The sequence below is a fragment of the Leptinotarsa decemlineata genome, unplaced genomic scaffold (genome assembly GCF_025532065.1).
Source record: "Leptinotarsa decemlineata unplaced genomic scaffold, Ldec_3_MD MMD2_tig00026361_RagTag_RagTag, whole genome shotgun sequence".
NCBI classification, from domain to species: Eukaryota; Metazoa; Arthropoda; class Insecta; order Coleoptera; family Chrysomelidae; genus Leptinotarsa; species Leptinotarsa decemlineata.
Genome location: NW_027412704.1, coordinates 855,886 through 879,269, shown reverse-complemented (window position 1 = coordinate 879,269; position 23,384 = coordinate 855,886). Strand labels below are relative to the sequence as shown.

General features: G+C 36.4%; 2 protein-coding genes across 3 annotated transcripts in view; one reads left to right on the top strand and one right to left on the bottom strand.

The window, feature by feature from the left end:
• LOC111510132 (uncharacterized) overlaps positions 1 to 22,845 on the top strand; it is a 75,861-nt gene extending 53,016 nt beyond the window's left edge. The window contains exons 4-8 of the mRNA XM_023166005.2: positions 10,318 to 10,667; positions 12,190 to 12,355; positions 16,731 to 16,881; positions 18,857 to 19,049; positions 19,428 to 22,845. Coding sequence (XP_023021773.2) covers positions 10,318 to 10,667; positions 12,190 to 12,355; positions 16,731 to 16,881; positions 18,857 to 19,049; positions 19,428 to 21,332 — 2,765 coding nt within the window. The 3' untranslated portion in view covers positions 21,333 to 22,845. The remainder of the gene's footprint in view (positions 1 to 10,317; positions 10,668 to 12,189; positions 12,356 to 16,730; positions 16,882 to 18,856; positions 19,050 to 19,427) is intronic.
• LOC111510134 (uncharacterized) lies at positions 129 to 9,040 on the bottom strand. 2 transcript variants are annotated; one of them, XM_074185080.1, is made up of 3 exons: positions 8,935 to 9,040; positions 6,143 to 6,336; positions 129 to 303 (listed from the first exon to the last, which is right to left on the bottom strand). In XM_074185080.1, the coding sequence occupies exons 2-3, from the start codon at positions 6,325 to 6,327 to the stop codon at positions 252 to 254; spliced, it is 237 nt and encodes a 78-aa protein (XP_074041181.1). In that variant the 5' UTR covers positions 6,328 to 6,336; positions 8,935 to 9,040; the 3' UTR covers positions 129 to 251. The 2 variants fall into 2 exon arrangements, with proteins under 2 accessions (XP_074041181.1, XP_074041180.1); XM_074185079.1 differs by lacking the exon at positions 129 to 303 and adding an exon at positions 5,539 to 5,715.
• Positions 22,846 to 23,384: the final 539 nt, after the last annotated feature.

Sequence of the window (23,384 nt, the reverse complement as noted above, 5' to 3'; positions counted from 1 at the left end):
GTAAAGTATTGGAGAATATTTGAATTTCATCTGTTTCTCTGTTTCATAGACTGACTATTTCCCTAAGTTTCTTTGGCTAGACACAAGTACATTGTCACTATTCCAAGTAACTAAGTGAGTGAAAAAAATGAAACCTTCACCAGTTTTATTGATACACATGTTGATAATATCATAGTTTTATTGAAGCTCTAGATATATTGTTGGTGGGTGTCTCGGTCCATTTTTCCCCGGTTTTTCTTGAGAAAGAAAGGCTACTTTGTTTTGAGTATGCAACAGACCGTCCCCGGTTCGTCGCATTCCACTCTGAAATAATAAAATTAAAATAAATATATTGAAATTCAAGGCAAAGTTTTCGAAGATGAACTGATGGAGAAGGCGTCAAAGAAGATGAGTTAAAACTGCTTTGACGCGACGTTTAAGTTTATCATTAAACCATAGTTTATGTCTGTCAGAAAATCGATCGCGATACAGTATTGGAGTGAAAAGATACCAATAATTTTTGATTTCAACTCGAACTTACCGGTAAATTAGTACTGTTCCCCTCTCTAACGAAAACTCATCAAAAGTCAAGAAATTTTGAACGTCCTTGTTACGATTGATAAAAGTAGTGACATCGACAAGAAGAACATTTCTGATCGGTATCATCTGTTGAAATAAGACATGAATGTAAACGATGAATAGTAGGGGTCCAAGGAGTGAGCTTTGAGGTACCCCCTGTGTTCACTGTGAAACTCTATAATAAAAACCACTTAGCCTTCAACTGTTTCATTGTTTTTGTACATTGAAGGAATTTATTGGTATTAATTTATCGAAAAACTATACTCACTCGGAATTCACGTCAACAGAACAGAATTTCTCCTCCCTACATTCACATGCGTTTTCATCCAAGTCAAAGTTTATATCCAGAGTATGGTTGCTTCTTGCTATCGAGGAATTAATGGCGATCGTCATAATAAGCGCCGTCACCAGGAAAAATGCTTTCAAACAGTGCATTGCGGAAGTCAAAATTATTCACTAGACTGCTAGACACTTGTTATATAGTCTTGTTAATCGGTTCTGGTTATCTATGGACTACCCGTACGTGGCCCTGTTAGCTTTCAATTCGGTGTAATTGCTTTTTTAACTTGGAAATTACCGTTGTTAGTACATTTTTTACTTTCATAATTTGAACAGAGGTAAGATAACGCCTGTCAAGTTCATAGGAATTCAAACAAATTTTCGAAAGGAATCCTGATATAATATCCGTTTCGGAGACATTTATCTTTCTGCAGAAAGCCGATGGCTTGGTTTTCGTGGCGTTGCATTGAACCTGGTTACTTACATCAAGAGATAGTAGGAAACCGAAACCTTTCTTTCACAAATACAGTGTGTAACAACGAAAACTTAACAGAGCCGTTTTTGAATATAAAAAGTAAGATTTTTAATAAAGCTCGGACACGTCGATTTCTAATTGAAGGGGGACACCTTTCAGACTAACCAGATTATTTGTAGTACGCACCCCCTCGGAGGGGTGCGTCCGACGACCCTTATTTAGATAGGGAAAGTAGGTCGAGTGGCACCTTGTTTTAAAAGTCTTTCAAATACCTTTACAACTCTGTTAAAAGAAAATTTTTGTAACGATTAGTTTTCGAGTTAATTTGAAGTTAAAATTGCCATGTTAATAATACATTAGACAGACCACTCGGTAACTTGTATGCCTAAATAAAAAAAATTTGGAGCAGTTCTTCTTATCAGTTTTTTGTTAAATAAAATCCCTTTTTTTAAATCAATACCCACTCCTCTTCTTCCAGTTTTCATTAGTACATCGTTCGATTGTTTTGTTTAAGCGGGTCGTGTATTGTTATTTGTTTAAAAATGCCTCACACTACTGCTGAAAAGGTTTCAGTTATTGCTTTATTTTTTGGCAACTACCAAAATGCTAATAGAACATCAATTTTATTCAACGAGCAAAACCCTGGTAAACACCTAAGCAGAAATCACGTTCTGGAATTGGTCACAAAATTCAGGGAGACAGGTTCGTTTTTGAATAAGAATCGAAATGTTCAGAGAAGGGTAGTGAATGACGATAATGCGATTGGAGTGATTGGTCAAGTCATCGCCAATCCCAGGTTAAGTACCAGAGGTTTATCAGCAATGGCCGGAATAAGCCATATGAGCGCATGGAGAATCCTTGAAAACCACAAATTCCATCCTTACAAAATTAAACTTGTTCATGAACTCAATGAGGATGATTTTGACCGAAGACAGGAGTTTTGTGAGGGCATGAGTGAGAGATTAATGCAAAATCCCGAGCTGCTTTATAACATCTGTTTTTCGGACGAAAGCCCATTTTATTTAAATGGTTGCGTGAACCGTCACAATTGCCGTTATTGGTCGGATGAAAACCCAAGACAATACGCAGAAATACATACCCAACATCCCCAAAAGTTGAATGTCTGGGCCGGAATATCAGGCAATCATATTATAGGTCCATTTTTCATTGATGGAAATTTAACCGGTGATTCTTATTTACAACTTCTTGAAGAGGCAATACAACCTCGTATAGTTGAAATAATTGAACAGGATCCAAGATGTCAAGATGAATTTATCCATTTTCAACAGACGGTGCACCACCCCATTATGCCCAGCAGGTTCGAAATTTTTTGAATAATCATTTTGAAGGACAATGGATTGGCAGAAGAGGTCCAATTGAATGGCCAGCACGATCACCAGATTTAACACCACTGGACTACTTTTTGTGGGGATATTTAAAGTCTAAAGTTTATGCTACACAGCCAGCCAATTTGGATGAATCACGTCGTAGAATTATTGATGATTGCCAAGATATAACTCCTGAGATGTTGAATAATGTAAGAGCAAAATTCGAACAAAATCTTTATTGTTGCATGGAGCAAAATGGCGCACATTTTGAACATTTACTTTAAATTTCTTATGGGAGTTACTCTTATTAGGTGTTACTTTTTTTGTGTGTGCTTTAAAAACAATTATTGGGATTTATTAACCCTAAAACAGTTTTTTAAACTTTTCTGTATCATCAGCATTCAAGGAAATCAGCAGGTTGTATTTTTTGTGTAGGTAAGTTTTTAGTATGATTCACTTTCTTATCAGAAGCATAAAATATCCACGTCAAAGGGAGGTGCCACTCAATTTACCTAAAATGTAAGGGTGGTAACCAACCCCATCCCCCGAAAAAATCTCGTAATAAACAAAGAATTCTTCCTTTTTTACGAAATCAAATGGACACGTATTAGCAGGTTGTCATGAAAAGCAAAAAAAAAATTTTTATGAAAGTTCTGAACGTAAATTGTACCTTAAAAACAATTTGATTTATTTTAAAAAGAGTTGAACTCAATAAAAATACCTTTAAATCTTCAAATTATCTCGAGAATTAATCGTTACAAAAATTTTCTTTCAACAGAAGTATTCGAAAGACCTTCAAAACAAGGTGCCAGTCGACCTACTTTCCCTATCTAAATAAGGGTAGTCGGACGCACCCCTCTGAGGGGGTGCGTACTACAAAAAATCTGGTTAGTCTGAAAGGTGTCCCCCTTTAATTAGAAATCGACGTGTCTGAGTTTTTTTTAAAAATCTTACTTTTTATATTAAAAAGCGGCTCTGTTAAGTTTTCGTTGTTACACACTGTATACTTGTCAGCTGCAATTAAAATTATTTTGCTTTCCGGTACATACAGGTAAAAGAAATTGTGATTGTTGCAGTTAAAAGCTAAACAAAATTGCCAGTAGAACAGTGGAATCTACTGCTAAGCATGATCTTAACCTGGCAACACTAGCCGTGCTGGTGTGGCCCGAATTAGTGCTTTACGAACACAATACAGGGTGGACCATCGAAAACTTGACGTGGAGGTTTTGGGTACTTATCTTGCAAATCCTAAAAAACGCTCAGACAGATCGATTTTTATTGGGAGGGGGGCAGTTTTTTTTCCTTATTTACAGCGTCGTTACTTGAACCCCGGAGCAGAGGGGTGAACAAGAACGGTGTACTTTTTTTTTGGACGAACCATATTAAATTTGGAGTTGAAGTTACTTAATTTATTTTCATGTTAGCATATGCTCAAAATGGTCACCTCCAGCTTCCAAGCAATAATAGAGATTCTGCTGAAAACGTTCTCGAACTTGTGGGGCATTTCTGGAGTGATTTCGCAACATTCATTTGTGATTCGTTGCCGTGAATCTTTTGAGTGATGTAGGAGGAGTACAGTAAATTCTGCTTTTCAAATGACCCCACAGAAAGAAATCTAACGGCGAAAGGTCTGGTGATCGTGGTGGCCATTCGATAGTGCCCCGTCTCCCAATCCAGTGACCCGGAAAAGTCTGATCTAAATACTGCCGAACAGGGAGATCATAGTGCGGAGAAGCCCCATCTTGTTGAAATATTAAGAGATCCTCCCGATAATTGTGGTCATTTTCAATAATATCAGTGAGAAGAGGATTAATAGTATCTTCCAGAAGCTTCAGGTACATTTGTCCGGTTAAACTGCCTTCTAAAAACAATAGGTTATCAATACGGTCACCAAAAATTCCAGGCTATACATATAACTTTTGTGGACGTTGAGTATGCACTTCATGAAAAATGTGAGGATTTGAATCAGCCCAATAGCGACAGTTATGGCGATTAACTGTGCCATTTAGAAAAAAAAAACATTCATCATTGAAGCAAATGTTGAAAACAAAATGTGGATTTTCCACCGCTCGTTCACTAACCAACTCGCAAAATTGCAAGCGTCGATCGAAATCATCTTCTTTCAGTTCTTGCGTTAATTTAATCTTGTAAGGATGCATTTTGTGGGTTTTTGAAATACGCCGAATGCTAGTTCGTGACACCCCCGTTGTGCTCAAGCTCAACATGGATCAGAATTTCCACTTGTGTCGTCTCATTTGTTACTGGTACTTCGATTTGCCGTTTTTCATTCACTACAGATCCATTTGTGCGAAATTTTGCAATTAAATCGAAAACATACTGTCGCGAGAAACTCTTTCCATGTTGTTGATTGAACAGTTCAGCGGCTCTCGCAGCACAACTTCTATTACCATTGGTCCTTTAGCAACACTTTAGGGCACTCACAACTAGTAATAATATAGATATCACTTTTAACATAATAATGAGAAATGGAAACAGCATTTTTAACCATTTCTCAATTGTAATAGTCCTCTTATCAGAGAACTAAAAATGAAACAAAAGTAGCGTAAGAAATAAATGAAAGAGTTCCAAATACATTCCAACTGAGCAGTGGCGTACAACAATTTGTTGCTATTGACAATATTGAACACTATTGCTAATACCAATAATAATATTTAAATTGACTTCCATGTGTTTCTATAGGAATCAATCTTGTGTATTGTATACCAAACTAATACATTCATTTGAGAACGGGTCGAATTGAGTTTTCCGCTGCCCATCTGTCCCTATACGAATATACCTAGTGGTATCCTTGAGACTTGCAAAGATTAACGAGGTCTCACCTCACAATATGCGATATCTGGCTTGGTGATCCGGTTTTCTGCAATTGAAAGAAGCGAGAGAGAAAAACATAGTTTATTGAAACGAAATGAATCTTGTTAAGTGACGAGTATAACTTTTATTTCATCCTCGAAAGGTTGCGGAGTATCCTGATCGGAAGTTCCGTTATAGAAAGGCACTGGTTCCGGATCTGGTTGAATGCAGCAAACCATCACGTAATTTGGATGGCATTCCACGCTGAAACGAATATTTTTTTCATATAAATATCTTACATATTGTTCAAGCAATGTAAATAGAGTTGTGTTCGCTCTGAAAGGTTTCTGATCACAAATAATAAGGCATCGTTATGAGTTCTGTTGTGTTTGTAAAGACCTGCAATGGTAGTTTTTTTAAATATCACTTTAATTATATTGGAAGCTCTTGGTTCCTACAGAGCAACGTCTAAATTGGTAACTTGGTAAACTAGTCATTGAAGTGGCTACAAAAATCGATGAAAATCACTAGAATAAGACAAACGTCCTCACAGAAAAAAATCAAGTGGGATAAAGTCAGGGTATCTGGGAGGTCCATCTGAAACTCTACATTACTACAGCCAAAATAACGCTAAAATATTGCAAGCACAAAAAACAAACTACCCACGTCGTTGGTCCAAACTTGTACTCACTCTGAATCAATTTCTCCGGCGCAGTTCCTCCAATTCATACAGACGCACTGTTTCTTTCTGGAAAGTTCTTCATTTCCATTCGTAACTCCTTGCGGTGAAGTTTCATCTTGCGATATGGACAAACTCTGGATGCCGGCCACAAGAAGGGCGGCTACTATAAACAGAGACACCTGCAGACGGTTCATGTCGACGGTCTGAAACAAAATGCCCCATGGAACGGAAGCCGTGCGAAATATAATTCAGGAAAAGGTCGTTATCGAATGTGGTTTTCCTGTGACTATTCGTATCTATTATGTTTGTTGGTATTTCGTGTTTGAATGACGATGTCTTTGAATTCGAAATTAGAATCCGTTATGCTACGCGTGATATCGAGGATACATATTGTTGTGGCGATGAATACCACAAGGTTCATCATACAATGTGAGCCACCTCCCTAAATCGGGCATCTTTTTTCCGACTTCGAAGAATTGTATTTTGAATTGCAGAGCTCTAAAAACTGTACTTTGGGACCAACACTAATTTTCTTTCTACAAAAACCAAGGCCTGCTGCTGCTGTATGTATGTTTGTTTGTAAAGTAGTCTGGTTCACATGTACTCGATTTAGCTCTTTTTGGTGACATTTTTCAGCCCTGTCCAAAAATTACGACCAAGGTGTCATTCGATTCGTATTTTTGCCTAGGAAGTTTGAGTAAAGGTCCTAAAACGCGCCGATAAAAATTACAAAAGCTATAAACGATCAAGTGAAAAAAAAATGGGGCTTTAGTTTTTTCTTAATATCTCGGAAAATTTTCAAAATTTTGGAAATTTGAAAAAAGATTTGGAAAGATCAATGAATTTGCGTAATAAAAATCCCGACTCCCGAAACTGTATCTCGATTATTTATAATTTTTACAGCGCGCCTTTCGTCACTCTGACATAAAAACAAAAAAAATTATTTAAACATATCAAATGTAAATATTAAGGAATGAAAAAATTCATGTAATGTTGAGGTTCATCAATAAACAATAATCCGCAGTCAAAAAAATGTTATCCCAATTTTAACGTTAATTATAAATTTGTTAAATAATAACTTTTTCTGAATTGAAAGTTAGTATAAAAATCCCTATAATTATTAAACTAAAACCCTGGCATTTTTTTCCTTTGGTGAAGTTATCCTTAATAGGCAAAAAAATAGATTACCGTTGCCAAAATAAAAAAATTGTTATTTTCTATTTTTTCATTAACAATTGAAAATTATAATTTTATAAAAATTACATTACAAATTTTGTTTTAATTTTTTATTGTTTCTGTCTCATGGCTAAAAACTAATTAATAATTTTTTTAAATTTTTTACAGCTATTGTTAATAAATTCATTATAAACAAATACATTGTTTATAAGCAATTCGAATTTTTTTTTTGCATTATGTTAATTGAAAAAATCATGATTTTAAGGAAAAAAATGGTTTCTTAAAAAAATTTATTTGTTGCCAAAAAATGCGTTTGTTGATTAACAATCGTTAATTAAGATTTTTTGATGAGATTTGGTATACCACTATTTGATAGGGTGTCCAGTCCAATGGTGATTTTGAATTTTTCCTAAAAAAATCGCTAATATGATTTCTTGTATTTCTACCTATGAAAATATTTGCAGCAGTAAAAAGAAATTCGTATTTGGCCCCAAAGTACAGTTTTTCGAGCTCTAAAATACAAAATAGAGTTCCAAGACTGTTAGACTATTTATGCTTATAAATTTGTAGACAACCTCTGAAAATGATCGCATCCAGTGTCGAAAAAAACAAAAAATCCACCAATTCCATCATATATCTGAACCAGTTGAAACATTATTTGTATTCCCCAAGGAAGCATCTTAGACCCACTTCCGTTCATTATTTTCGTTTATGACTCGTGTCTGAATAATTTGAATATAAGACGGATCATAACCGTATATGCAGACAAAATCAATTTATTTTCAGGTTAGAAAACGGGCCTAGAAACAATTGATTGCCAGACTTTTCACGTAAAATGCAGATTACCTACCAGAAATGTAATCAAAAAATGTCAGTAAATACAGATAACGAACGAGGGTCTATAAATAATTCCGTGACCCCAATTAAACGAGTATGAGTCGGTTAGTATTCAAAATGTGTTGAATATTCCCTGCGTGAATTTGAATATTGATCGTCTCATATCATGCCGAGACAAGGACAAAATTGACGAAAAATACTACATCGTTAGATAATATATCCCCGAATCCACAGTTTTGAATAGTTAAATAATTATATACAGGATAATACGAATAGTCCCCAAGCCTTTGTGAATCTATAATAATCCTTTGGCGATATTCATTATTTGTTCAACGTTAACAACCTCATTCAGCGACGGTTTCGAGTTCCTTTGTTTTCATGAATTATCGAACGTTAATTGTTATATTGATGTACTATTAAAAGGTCGCATAATCAATATTTCATATTGTTAAGGAGTTTTTTGTTGGTTCATCATATAGGGTCTTTCGTTAAACGCTTTCTTCCAATTATCAATGAGTATTGTATAAAAAACGTTTTCCTTCTTATAGAGCATACGTATTGTTCAAGCAGGATCCTCTCTATAAACTCCCGATGATTGACTGTTTTACATATTATTTTGAGAAATTATAAAATTAAATGTAAGCTCATGAAAAAAATCAATAGGCAGGTTTTTGTTCGAAATATACCAAGTCTCAATATACCATCAAGTCTCAACACCCAGTAGGTTCACTATACATCGAAAAAGCAGTAATACCATGTATATTGATCTCTCGCCCTATTATACATACCTGTCTCACAAATCTGATTCACACTAGTTCAACTGAACTGTTATTGAAACACTTATATATTATACTGATTGTTTTTCATGCAGATGGGGATCCTTATCTAGACAAAAATTCCTTTAAAATAAACATTTCAAGTGGTTTGCAACGATTCTCCAAGAATTGTTTCGTTTCATAAGATTTCTCTTCAACTAGGTTAAGTATCAATAGCAAAGGCTCTTGAAAATTTTACTTCAAATGTACCGTAAAATTTTTCCTTCGGAAATTGACGCCAAAATGATGTAATTTATCGTCCGTCTCCGGAATCGCACATTAAAAGGTAGGAGTTCGTTAATCCGTTGGCCGCACAAGTTTTCCAAATACTTTCAGTGTTGCAAATCGGTTTTTCTTGGTGAAAACTTCCATAAGACAAACCCGTTTGGTCCTTTGATTGGTTTCATAGGGTCCCAAACTATTCATATGTTTTATTACTAGGAAAATTGGCTTTCCTCCATGAAAAAACATTCGTATGAGGAATATTACTATTTCATATTTAAAAATGAAGTAGCTGGAGATTCATTCAACTTGGTTAAAGAGAATATTGTTGAGTCTTCTTTGTATTTCTCTGTATTGTTTGAAGTTTCGAGGAAGCCTTTTGGACTGAACAACGCTCCTAACACTAGTCAAAGAAATGTTAGTCAAGAGAATATTATAGGGTCTTCCAACAGGTGAGGTTTGTCAAAGCTGCATACACGTGACTGATAAATCAGAAGTGGAGTCGTATTTCGTGTAAATAATTCATTTGTAAATTGCAAAGCGTTTTCGGCTTTTACGCCTTCATCGGTGCTATACCTGCAAGTAAGTAATAGTCGTCATATTTGTTTGAGGTTGAACTTTAAATTATTTTTTGAATTACTTATTCGCAAGTATATACAAGAAGATCCTGTAGAATCAAATTACAAAACCTTAGTACAACACTACTATGAATAGACGTGAACGTGGATATTACAATAAATATCCTTTTGGGTTTAATGTATTAATATTTTGTTAAAACGTTATAAAATTATTTCCAGCGAGCTCAATGACGAGTACGAGGAGGAAAAAGAAATACCCTATAGAAACTGTTTTTCATTTATTATTATGACTTGTTAACGTTTTTGGGGCAGAGTTTCTCAACTCTGTGTTTTGTTCAATGAAACTGTAATCGAATGAATATATCAATCGCTAGACCACTTTTGATGTCTACCGCAGTGGTAGACGAAACGTCTGGCATAAAAACCTGCAGGTCACGGCCAAAAAACCTGCAAAATTGCTTTGGCACAGCTATTTCCGGCCGTGAAAGTTTACATTCTAGTTTAGATCTACCTCAAAGTGTATAATAACCTAACCTAACTCCTTTCCTGATTACAGACGGCTGCCAGGAAAAAACCGGCCCCCACGTGGTGATCTTGAGTTTCCCCAAATATTGCCGCTACCGAGCCATGATGAAGCGATTGGAGGGCGTAGAGGACGTCTACCTGAAGTACAAGATCGTCAACGCTCTCGGCGGCTTCTACGTGATCCACCCCAACACTAGGGTGCTCTTCTGCAAGGACACCTTCGACTATCCGGAACTGGAGGGGCACGAACTGTTGTGCAACCACCTGTCGCCCAAGCTGAAGGGGCGGCCTAGGGGGAAGCGGAAAAAACGGAGCGTTTCGCCCGCATCGGACAGCAACGAATCGGAATCCTCGCTCACCGCGAATAATTATAACACCAGGGTGAGTATCAGTTTTACTGAATGATTGAATTGAAGTCTATTCAATAGAAAATGATCTACCGTTTTCCATGATAGAACTTGAGTACAGTCTCTCGATGTGCGTTTATGTCCCTGGACAAGTGGAAGGGGGGGCGTGACGGTAATAATCTCCATGAACGAGGTAATCTTTGTCAAACATCTCGTCTGTTGAGACAGCTGCGACGACTATCCTGATCTAGAGAGTTTTTGGTGTTTTCGAAGCTTATTGTGTGACGATGATGTTTTGAGAGAGATAAGGCTGGATCTGATTTACGAACAGCAAGCTAATGTTCATAGACTCTGTTGGAGACTCTTCTGTTGGTCTGGCCGATGTAGGTTCTGGTGCAGGTGGAACGTGGTATAGTATTTCCTATACTAATTGGAACAGCACAGAGAAGAAATTACCGCCTCGACATAGGCGTCGGTATATTATTTTTCAGTGGTAGTTTTTCAGTTACTTATTCATAGCAATTGATCACCCCATGAAAAAGTTATCTCCACTGAATATTTCCACCATGGGTGATTATGAAAAACTTCGAAATGTAAGGTAGTTGATTTCCGAGTCGAAAACTCTAAAATACAATGAAAACACAAATAATCACAACGAATTCTCGTCAAACATATATTTACAAAATAATAGAGGCCAACAAAATTGCAAGAAAAATCAAAATTCATCTTCGCTATATTCGGATGAGGTAGAATCATCATCACGTTGAATCGGATTTATGGAACTTTGCACATAATATTTGTTGTCTTCTTTTCTAACGTGGGCCACACAGTTCTTCCACACATCACTATTACTTACTTCATTCACCACTCGCTTTATATTGTCAAGCACTACAGCATTCAAAGTCGGTGACTGATTACATTTCCGCAAGCTTTCTTTCATTGTGGCCCAAACCATTTCAATTGGATTTTGAACACACAATAGTATGGGGGCAAACGTAAGAGAATATGGCCACGTGTTTCACACATCAATAATATACTCTTTTTTGAAATTACGTTGTTTTATGGTCGCCAGTAATACATTTTTCGTTGGAATCTTTTCGGGTATTTGCATGTCAATTCAACTGATATTAAAATTGAATTTAGAGACATTGCCTTGCATTCCCATTCTCGAAATATCGTGTTTCAAAAATTGTTCGTGGATATTTTTATCGAAATAAATTGGGTCACGGTCTAACAAAAAAGTATACAACTCCTGGAGATCCTAACATAAATAAAAAATCAAATAATTGGTTTTTATTTATGAATTGGTGATAACGATGATTTAGTGCTGACAATTCGACGGTTAAATTAGCACTCGTTGAAATCACAAGAACGCACTAATTGGCGATAAGCCGACACTATGAACGAAAACACTGATAAAGGTAACAGAAAAACTTCCACAGCGGTTGGGATTGTACCGGGTTAACGTTGAGCTGCCGACCTATGAATAAACAACAAATAAGTTTACTGTAAGCTCGTCCAAGCGGTTGTGAAATGATTTTTTTCTTTAATTCAAGGGCGACAACAAGAATGGCTTGCGCCACGAGTCTGTTGCTGGACCTCGTCGAAGCACACGATGTCATGAAAACAACGAGAACAAGGAATTCGTTAGGAAACTGTCAGCTTTTATGAAATCTATTCGCTCGCCCATAGGAAGGATCCCGTCTTTAGGATACAAAGAGCGTGAGTTGATTTTTCAGTGAGAACTTTTTTACATAAAGATTAAATTGAATAATTTTCTTCTTCTTCTTTTTCTTCTTCTTCTTCAGATGTTCATACATCTTGAGTCCGACTCCCAGTCTTCGGAGATAACCTCAAGATGTATGAACCTTTGAAGAAGTGGTAGCTTGAAAGAGCTAAGGTATCACCTTTTAACGTGCGGTTTCTAGCATGCCACGGGACCTTTGTTGCTGTTCATAGATCAACAATTTTCAAGTATTTTTCACTTTTCATGTGGCCATTCTCTATAGCATGTTAAGCGACAACAGACTTCTCTGGTCTACGAAATCGAAAATGTGAAACATGCTCTTCAAAACGCATCATTATACATGGTGTTTCTTAATCATATGCGAAGTTTCAGCGTGTAAATCCACATGATAGGTTGCTATACAGGTCGTTTTTTAAACGGTTTTATTTAGCTTGCCCTGTTTGTTTGTTTGTGTCAAATTCAATAACTGAAGTTTGACCCCCTTCCTGTGGACAGATTGATGTCATATTTGGTCCACACATTTAGTTTTGATGACAATACAATTCAATAAATTCTGTATCATCGTAAATCCAAGATGGCCGCATAATAATAATATGTTTTATTATGCTTATTTATTAAACACCCATATTCCAGTATAAATAATGCAGTTACTGTTATAATATTATGTTCAGGAGTCTCTTGGTTTAAGGTTTCCTTTATACCTTATTGCAAAAGTTCGTTGATTGAGCATCTTAATGATAATAGATTTGTTTTAGTTAAGTTAAAAGATAAAATGTTTGAATCACACCGATCTTTAACTTTTTTCAAGTCGGCAGAGATTATTTTGTGCAACTCACAAGTGTTTTTATTATTCCAAAGTACGGTAGTGTTTTCTGCAAATAAGGTGAACTTCCCAGGAATATTAAGCTTCGTGGGGTCATTAATATATAATAACAAAAGAATGGGACCTAACACAGAACCTTGTGGAACTCCAGAATTAGTTTCCACTTGTTTTTTGAAAGTTGCATATTTTCTGCAATAAAGCAGTAAACGTCATTTTTTGTATCAGGACTCGGAGTTTCTTCTTTTAAGTCATTTATAATTGACCAGGACTCTTTCATCTTATTGTGTGACTCACAATACAAAATGGATTACATATTTTTTCACAAATACCTCAATATGCTAGTATCCAGATTCTGAGTTGACAACATTCTTCGTATAGATTATATTGGGTCTGCAACTTCTTCATAGTGTACTAGTATAGTACTAGTCAAGCCCTGTCGTTTGATACCCATATTGAGGTAGTTGTGAAACAAATATGAAGTCCGCCATTTTGTAGCTGCGGCCATCTTGGATTTACGATGAAACTGAATTCACTAAATTGTATTGCCATCAAAACTAAATGTGTGAACCAAATATGAGATCAATGTGTCAACAGGAAAGGGTCAATCTTCAAATTACTAGTTTAATCAACAAGTTCAAAAACATGAAAAATAGAGATGATAGATAGAGATAAAAATATGAGCGATAGCTCATTCGATTCGGAATCACCTCTAGAAAAATGTTTTTGATGGATTTTGGTGCAGGTAAAAAATTGCAATTGTTGCGATAAAAAAGTCCCGATCGTTGATAACTTGAAAAATATTAATATTTAAGCAATTTTGAAAAAAGCTCGTTAAAGAGGAGGAAATTTCCGATAAAAAAGTCCCGATTCTCGAAACTCTTATCTCTATTTTTTTTATTATTATTATTATTCTGGCAACGACTGCTGAGGTCATTAGCCATTCTATCTCTATTATTTATAATTTCAATTTGACACTTAACACTTGAATGAATCGAGTCCCGTAGAAAAAAAAGTTTTATCGCCATTTTTCAAAAAGTTATTCAATTGTTAACTAACAAAGTTTTTCCCAATCTCCGTTGGCATAAATAAAGGTATAGAAGGTATAAAATTGACCTATAAATTTTAAACTTCGTGGAGTTAAAAGTTAATAAATATTTATTAATTTGTTAATTATGATTTTTTATAACTATTGCAAAATTAAATATCTAAAAATTGTTGACACATTTTTTTTTTATGCACATTAAACAATGGCAGTTATTAACATAAAATATGCATTTTTACGTAATTTGTTTATGAAATTGTTTTAAACAAATAGAGAAACTCAATATTTCTGAAAATTTTTTTGCTATTCTGTTGTCTATAGATAATTAAGATTTTTATTTTTTTTTTAATTTTTCATTATTTAGAATCGATTTTTTTATATTTCGATTGTTTAAATAATCAGTTAAGAAATAATTTTGCTTTTAAAAATCATAATCTACACTTTTAGTTTGTCAAAAAAAAAATTCATTCATTATTTAATTGTTTATTAGTTCAACAATTTTTTATAAACAAATATTGACCAGCTTTATATTTTTTTTTCTGAAGCAGAGAAAAATTATAAAAAATAGCTACATATAAAAAAGTGTCATAAACTTTTTTTTCATTTATTATAATATAATTTTTGTGGTACTTTTTTATATATAGCTGTTTTTATAATTTTTTTCTACTTCAGAAAAAAAATATATAACGTTGGTCAATATTTGTTTATAACAAATTGTTAAACTAATAAACAATCAAATAATAAATACATTTTTTTCCAAACTATTTAAAAATGTAAATTATGATTTTTAAAAACAAAATTATTTCTTAACTAATTATTTAAACAATCGAAATATAAAAAAATCGATTTTAAACAATTAAAAATTAAAATCAAGACATTTTTTTAAAATCATAATTATCTCTAGGCAACAAAATAGCAAAAAAAAATGTTTTTCAAAAATTTTGAATTTCTCTATTTGTTTAAAACAATTTAATAAACAAAAATTCATTTCCTATGTAAACAACTGCCATTGTTTAATGTGAAAACGGGCATAGCTAAATATCAATTGAAAAAAAAATTATAAATAATGGACATATAGTTTCGTCAGTCGAGACTTTTTTATCGGAAATTTCCTCCTCTACAACGAGCTTTTTTCAAAATTGCTTAAATATTAATATTTTTGGAGTTATTAACGAAAATCTAAATACCATTTTTTTTTAATCTTATTTTGTTAATAACAATTGCAATTTTTTACCTGCACCAAAATCCTTCAAAAACATTTTTCTAGAGGTGATTTCGAATCGAATGAGCTATTGCTCATATTTTTATCGTTCGAAAATATAATTTCAAATCAACGAAGAACATCTAAAACCAAGTTTTATGTAGATTTGCACCGTTGAATATTGGCTTATAATTAAGGAACACCTTGTATGTACAACAAACCACTCTATTTCTTCGTCTCTCTCTGTTTCTACCGTTTTCTATCCTATTCCAAAAGTGGATTCCGAAGAAGGATTCTATGTCCAGTTGAGCAAAACGAGACAGGTTCCAAAACAAAAAAAATAACTTGCACCTATCTATATAATCCTGATGAGTGTAAAAAATACTACCAATATTAGGTATCTGAGTATGTACAAAAACTGAAGTTTTTTTGAACATTTTTTATATTCGCCACCGGTTCGTTGGAGAGCACAGTACAGTAATTGATCAGTTTTCGACTGGAAAATATTTGTTAATTTGTGAGTGGGAGTTATTTCATTTCATACTTCATGAATATTAGGTTATTTCTAAAGTTTTGTCCGTTTCAAGCTGTAGTATCTCAGTGAATACATTTTCAATTCAATCGAAATGAGCGCAATTAGAATCTGTGCAGTTTTGCCAACTTAACACAAATCGATTAATTCCGGGATTTGATTAAATCAACGAAGGCCGTTGTTGCCTAGTCCTGATTGGCGGAGATTCTACCGAGGCTTGAAAAGATGGTAGTCAGTTGGCGAGAGGTCTAGAGAGTATGGTGGCTGAGGCAGAACTCGCTGCCTACAACGATCCCAAGAAAAACTGCTGAAACATACTGAGGATTGTCGGAGAATCAATGAAACAGCCATCAAGATGCCTGAGGAAGGTAAAAACATACACAAAAATGGTCCGACAAGCTGTGATGTTGAAGTTTGGCCAGCAAATCTCAATACTAAACGCGGTCAAAAGCCTTATAGTAATAAACTGAAAACAGGCAAAAAATTAAAATCTGGTAATAAATTAGCAGCATCAGTGTATAGAATAGAAAATTCTCTATGGATCAGAATATACCAAGACAAAGTAGAATAAATATTTATTGTGATATAGAGTTACAAAAACACATGATATTGAAACGGACTGAACTTTCGAAACAACCAATATACCAAGAGGTCATGTTCGAATAAGTTCTTTTCTCGGTTTGACACTCTCCTCAATTTTAATTTTTTTTTCTTCAACAGTTCCTGTGCAATCTTAATTCTGTACTTTTCAGTGAATCTACATGAATTCTTCACGAAAGTCCAAAAACTAGGCGGATACGACTGTGTAACCACAAACAAGCTTTGGAAAAACATTTTCGATGACATGAGCGGACATCAAAACAGTACAAGTGCAGCTACAGTGATCAGGCGTCATTACGAAAGGTATTTATTCGAGAGTTTATACAGTATGTCTCGGTGAGATGGATCAAATGGGACAGCAAAGTACAACCATCGGTTATCAAATTATTTCAGTTGGATTTGCCAGACATGTCACCGCATATTTCACGACTGAAGGTTGTAACGGTCAGTAACTTGAATCCGACACGGCTGTGCAACGGCACGCGATCAGTCAAAGCCAGCATTTCAACTGGCAAGTTCCGAAGTGAAAATATATTAGTAACACGTATTCCTGTTATGCCTACAGATGTGCCAATTCATTTTAAACGTGTGCAATTTCCAATTAGATTGGCATTTGCAAGGCCAAACAATGCCCATTTGTGGCTTGGATTTGAGCACACCATTGGCAAACGTCCAGTTTCTTGTGTTAGCTAAGCATGGACTAACGAAAAATATTGCACACAATAAAGCATGAAGGGTTATTATTATTTGTTAGTTCATTGTGGCAAAACAACGTTTGCCGGGTGGGCTAGTTAATGAATAAAAACCAGGTATTCTTGTTTGTTAGTGTTGTTTCTACTTTTTAAATAAATTTTAATTTTGTTGATTTCACTATTTTACCTGCACACTTGATTTTTCATTTTTATTGTTCAAATAAGTTTCGAGAAATAAAAAATGTTGTACATTAATTCAGTCGCATATTTCATAAAGGAGGCGATCTTGACAACCCAGCTAATTTTAGGCCAATTGCTTTGCTACCCGTCTAAAGTTATAGAAAAACTGTTAAAAAAACGAGTAATATTCTTCCTCGAGAAAAACAATATAGTGAATTTGCTCCAGTTTGGCTTTTAGTTTTCAAAAAGTACACAAGACGCCATATTTTCACTCCTGGAAAACCTGTACGCCAATCTTAATGAAAGAAAATCTGCGGCGGCCATTAGAGGGAATTTCATCAGCAGTGGGGTCCCACAAGGTTCCGTTTTGCGACCGGTGTTGTTTCTCATTTATGTTAGTGACTTAGTCCATGTTGACATAAGTGGTAAATTCACATGTTTCGCTGACAACACCACTATCCTCTGGCATAGCAATACCGCCTCAAATGTACTTGATCAAATCATCGTGTCGACGAGGGTGACAAAACATATGTGGTCACGTTTAGATGTAACATAAGGGATTCGATTTCCATGTCGACTACTTATGTAAAAGACTAGCAGCAGGATGTCATGCAGTGAGAGTTTTTGCAAGAGGGTTAGACGCTACTATCACAAGATCAGTTTATTTTGCACAAATTGAGTTCTATTTACGTCATGGAATTTGTTTCTGGGGAAATTTCATTTCAATATGGTATTCTCTCTACAAAAAAGGTCCATCAGATATTTATGCAAGGCTAGCTACAGGGATTCATGCTGCCCAATATTTGTGAAGCAAAAAAGTCTGACGTTAGGATGTCTTCTTATTTTGGAAACAGTGTGTCTCATCCACAAAGTATATAAAAATCAATTTAATACCACCTCAACTATACCACGGTTTACGTTACTAGACTTTTCCAATAAGATGTTCAGATCTTGGGTAATAAAGCATATTTTGATTTGATTTGATTGATTTGTTATTTTTAAATCTGACTTTTCTCAATATCAATTGACGACAGCGTGACAAACCCTGTATACGACTCTAAGAATTTGATAACAGACGGTTGCGTTATAGGTTTTTAACATTGAGAACCTCTCATGAACAATAACTGTTTTTCTCAAAATCAATGATAGTATGGCCCAACTCCCTGAAACATGCTGTACAACTATTTCATCGTTGTTGAAAATGACTTCAAATATCTCAACTTCATTGAAAAATCTTGTTTCCTGCGCCTGGTGCAGAAAACAGGAAAAACTCTAGCAGTGTCATGTCCGGTGGTCTCCATGGCCAGTCTACTGAATAGTGGAGGTGGCCATCTCTAATTCGACATTTCAAACCATCTGAGATATCAGTGGATGTCTTCCTCAACATGTTTTTTTGTTTCTTCAAGGTTTCTGTTATCTTACGAACGCCACGTCAGAGGCGAGGAGTACAAACCCTTGCCCGCATCGGAGAGACGTAGACTGAAGATCAAAAGACGCAGCAATAGTACGAGCGATCCAGAAACAAACAGCTGCGAAACTTCTCCCACACCGTCCACGTCTAAGAAACCGGTAGATGTGATAACTCCGCCAGAAAATAAGGTAAATTTTTTGTTTGTTGGTTGTGAACATTCGTTTTTATGAATTAAAATACAGGTGGTTATCTTGTCTAGAAATTTATGAGGAACAGTTGAATTTATCAAAAATATTAGAGGTCAGCTCAAAAGATGAGGTGGATTTTCAAATTTCGCGGGCTAAGTACCACGTGGGCTGTTAAGTTTCGGGCGTAACACATAGATGGCGCTGGTGTTGTTGCATTCACCGCTTTTTCAGTTAGTACTAACCTTCGAAAGTACTAACCTTCAAGAGTAGTCTTCTTCGTGTTCGGTTTTTTATGTGTGCCAAGTTTTTATCCCAATTTTTATTTATTAATATAATTTGTGGGATCATCAATACTGAAATGCATCTTTCTGCTTACAGGAAGTCAAAACTGAAGGAAAAACCTCGTCGCTGCGAAGCGTCCGAGTGAAACCGGAAAGACAGAAAGAGAAACAGGTCCAGAGCGAGAAGGATACCATGCAGAACAACAACAACATCAAATACGGCAGCGAAAACTGGCAGCCTCCCATCAAAGAGGAACCCGGAACGGTCGACACTGAACCGTCGAAACCTAAAATAGAAAAAATAATCATAAAAACCGAAAGCATGACCGTCAAAACTGAACTGTCGACAGTCATAACTCAAACCAATCCTGTCAAAATAGAGTATGCAACGGTGACGAGTAAATGTTCGTCGGTTGAAAGTGAAAATGCTGTAACAGAGGCTAGTGAAGAAACGCTTATAAATGAAAATGTGCCGGTGAAGATTTCGGTGAAGATCGAAACTAACGTCGTGAAAACCCAAAACAGTCCCGGAGGAGGACAGGAGAGTTCCTTCGTCAAGATCGAAAACCTGGCTTGTTCTTCTGTGAAAATCGAACCCGTACAGAGGTCGCCCGTGACAGTAGAAACAGAGTCGACGAAAGCCGGAGACGTAAAGGAGGAGCCGAAAGAGGAACCTGTTGTCGATGACGTAGAGCCAAGCACGGCTCCTCCAACGAATCCGAAAGTCCCCGTAAGCGAAGCCATGTCTCCCGTCGAAGGAAAGGAAAACATACCGCTCGTCAAAGCCTGCGATTCCCCAGTGACCAGCAAACTGGAAATCATCGAGGTCCCCTTCAAGCCGAAGCTCACCGAAGCGGTAGAAGATGCGGACCCGTTCAAACAAAATTTCATTCACGAAGTCAAGAGGCGGAAACTGGACATCCTGAAAGAGGGAGGGCTAGAGGTGACGCCTGTCACGTGTTCCCCCAAAGATAGCCGGCCTTCTGTGATTCACCAAGCCACGCTGCCCGCCAAGGAAGCGATGCCGCCGCCCACGAGTACGGTGCACCAAAAGAGGACGCTCTCGGCGTCTTCAGCGACTCCGAGGACTCCGACCAAGAAACCGGCACCCGCGTCTTTTTCCTTCGCGAACGGTACGACGCCCCCCAAGGTGGTGCAGTCCAAGTCGATCTACTCGTACTCGGAGAAGACGGTGTACGGCAACCCGAAGGACGTTCTCTCGCCGACGATGAAGGGGTCCGCCCCGCGATTCGTGGACTGTCACTCGCGGTACAACGGTGGCGATCCGGTGGATCTGTCGGTCAACAGCCCGCAGAAGCCCGTCATCGAGATCATGCGCGTGCCGCAAAGCCAAGGGGGTTCCCCCTACAATCGCGACAGCGTCACTAAGAACCTCTATAAAGCGAACTCGCAGCTGGTGGACGGAAGGCGGTTGGGGCCGAACCTGGAGATCACGCTGGTCGGACCTAACGGGAAAACCTACCCGAACGCGCACAAGACGTACCCGCTGCCTGCGCAGCCCCATAAAAGGCCCGCGAGCACCTATGACTATTACGTTCAGAGTAAATCTTCTAGAAACGATCAGCACCAGCTTCAACACAAACCAGCTCTGCCGCAGCATAAAGCGACCGCCAACACGTTCGCCAAGCCGGAGGCGAGCAATAAACTGCCTTCGGCGCCGTCTCAGCCAGTCAATCCGATCCAGAATCTTCCTAGTCTGCCGTACTCTCCGTACTTGTCGCAGATGTATGAGCAAGCGAGCAAAGGTCTTTCGCCTTATCTGCCCCTGATGGATCCCGCCATGTACTATACCGCCGCCATGCAGAATTTTTATTCGAACGCCGCCGCGGCTGCCGCCTCCAGCCCCATGTTGTCGATCCCTTCCCCGGAGCAGCTGAAGTTCTACGCGGAATTGATGGCGCAGAGTCGGCTGCCGTTCCCTTTTTCACTACCGCCGTCAGACTCTTCGTCGAGTAGTAACTGTAGTTTGAAGAAGCAGTGAGCGAACTATTTTTTTTTTTTAACTTTTGACGGAGTTGGAGTTTTCCCGAAATGTAAATAGCGGATTTATTGAAGTTGGTAGGTTATAGCTTGAAGCTTACCTCGAAATTCCGTACTAAGACTTCTCATGCGCAAAAATGCCATAATGATTACTGTTTATGTGCTGTACTCTTCAACAGGAAGTCTTTTGGTAAAAAGCAACTGTCCAACTGTCTATTGATATCAATCGAAATGACATGTGACGGATGACAGCTGACTGTTTGACATTTGATCCCATGAATTGGTACCACGGTTCTTTTTTTGCAGTCATTGGTTACTCAACAAGATGAGTTGGCTTGCAATTGAAATGACGTGACAAGTGACAGCTGACTGTTTAACATTTGATCGCATGAATTGGTAGCAAGGTTCCTTTTTTGTGCAGTGATTGGTACCTCAACAAGACGAGTTGGCTTGCAATTGAAATGATGTGACAAGTGACAGATGACTGTTTTGACATTTTACCTGATGAATTTGTAGCAAAATTCTTTTTTTGCCATAATGACAAGTCATTTGTACCTCAACAACGCAACCTAAACGACATGTGACATATGACAGCTGACAGATAACAAATGATAGATCCCTATTTTAGCAACTTCAGCCTTCGTCAAGAGAGGTCAGTTATTTCCAATGTTGTAACTTATAAAAGACTTCAAAAAAAGAAATGCATTCATTTCAACGTGTTTTCACTTGGTGACTTCTAATCAAAAACAACCGAAAACAAATTTTTTGTACCCATTTATACATACATTATATTTTTTATCAAATATTTGTGAACGACATCTAAAGTAGTTGTTCTATAGTTGAGGAACTCCTAAATGAATTATGGATATTTCTGAACAGAGAGCTTTGTAAGATATCAGTGGTTGTACAAATCGATTTTTGTAAAGTGTAAATAAATTTGAATGACAGTGACGTGATTGTTAACCATGTATGTGTTTCAACGCTACAGACTAATGTTAGACTTTTGTCAATGTTATGAACGGGGATAAGTATACATTTTGTACAGATTTTGCGCCCTCTGGTGGATTTTTCAATGTTGAAAATGAATTGTTTTGAAAAATATTGGAACGGAGGGAACTTTTAGGGACATACTTTGTCTACAAAGATTTTTTTGGTGGGGATTACCTGCATCTTAGAAAAAACTATCAATCAATGTCTTGCCAACATTTGTAAATTAATTGATTCAAAAAATATTTTTGCCAGAGGGTCATTTTGGTATCTTTTTGTTGCATATATTGTATAAAGGAGATATCTTGGAGATTTGTATATAGGAAGGCCAGATTAAAATTTAGTGTCTGTGATTTTAATATAAATAGATATACCAAATTATCAAATATGTTTTTTTTTCAGTTAGTTTTTGAGATCGTTCTTAGTTTTCAGTTTTATAAAAAATTATGTATATAAATGTCGACTTTTATAAGTAAGTGTTAGATTATTTCATAAGTGGCGCCATTAAGAATAAATCATTACTATCACATCTTGTTTTTTATTTCATTGGATGTTCCATTCCGTGGTTACGCCTTAATGAAGAAATTATATTTATTTCAATGGAACTTACAAAGAAGATACTATTATTCTCGTTGTTTTTCTGGGTTTTATGAAGAATGTGCTGAAATGTAAAAGAGTCCAGTTAGTCAGCAACTTATCCTACTCAGAAATTTCCCCTGCAAATTAAATTCAACCAATTAAAAAATAATGTATGTACTGAGCTTTTTTTCTAGAGAAAGCATGTTAGGAATCACTGGTTAAAAGGTAAGACCTCGTTAATCCTTAGCTCCCACAAGTTTCTCAACTTCTGAGAATTAACGTTCGTATGAGGGCGACAACTGATAAACGGAAAAACAGATTTTAGTTTGAAAACGGAAAAGTACAAATCTTCGAAATTAAAATTTCATTTTTAACATTGATTATTCAATTTGTATGTGAAATGTATCGATGAGACAATTGGACTGGTTTGTATTATGCAGTACCTTTTGGGAGCGAACTTATCAGTTTACCCCTGTACTTCTTTGAG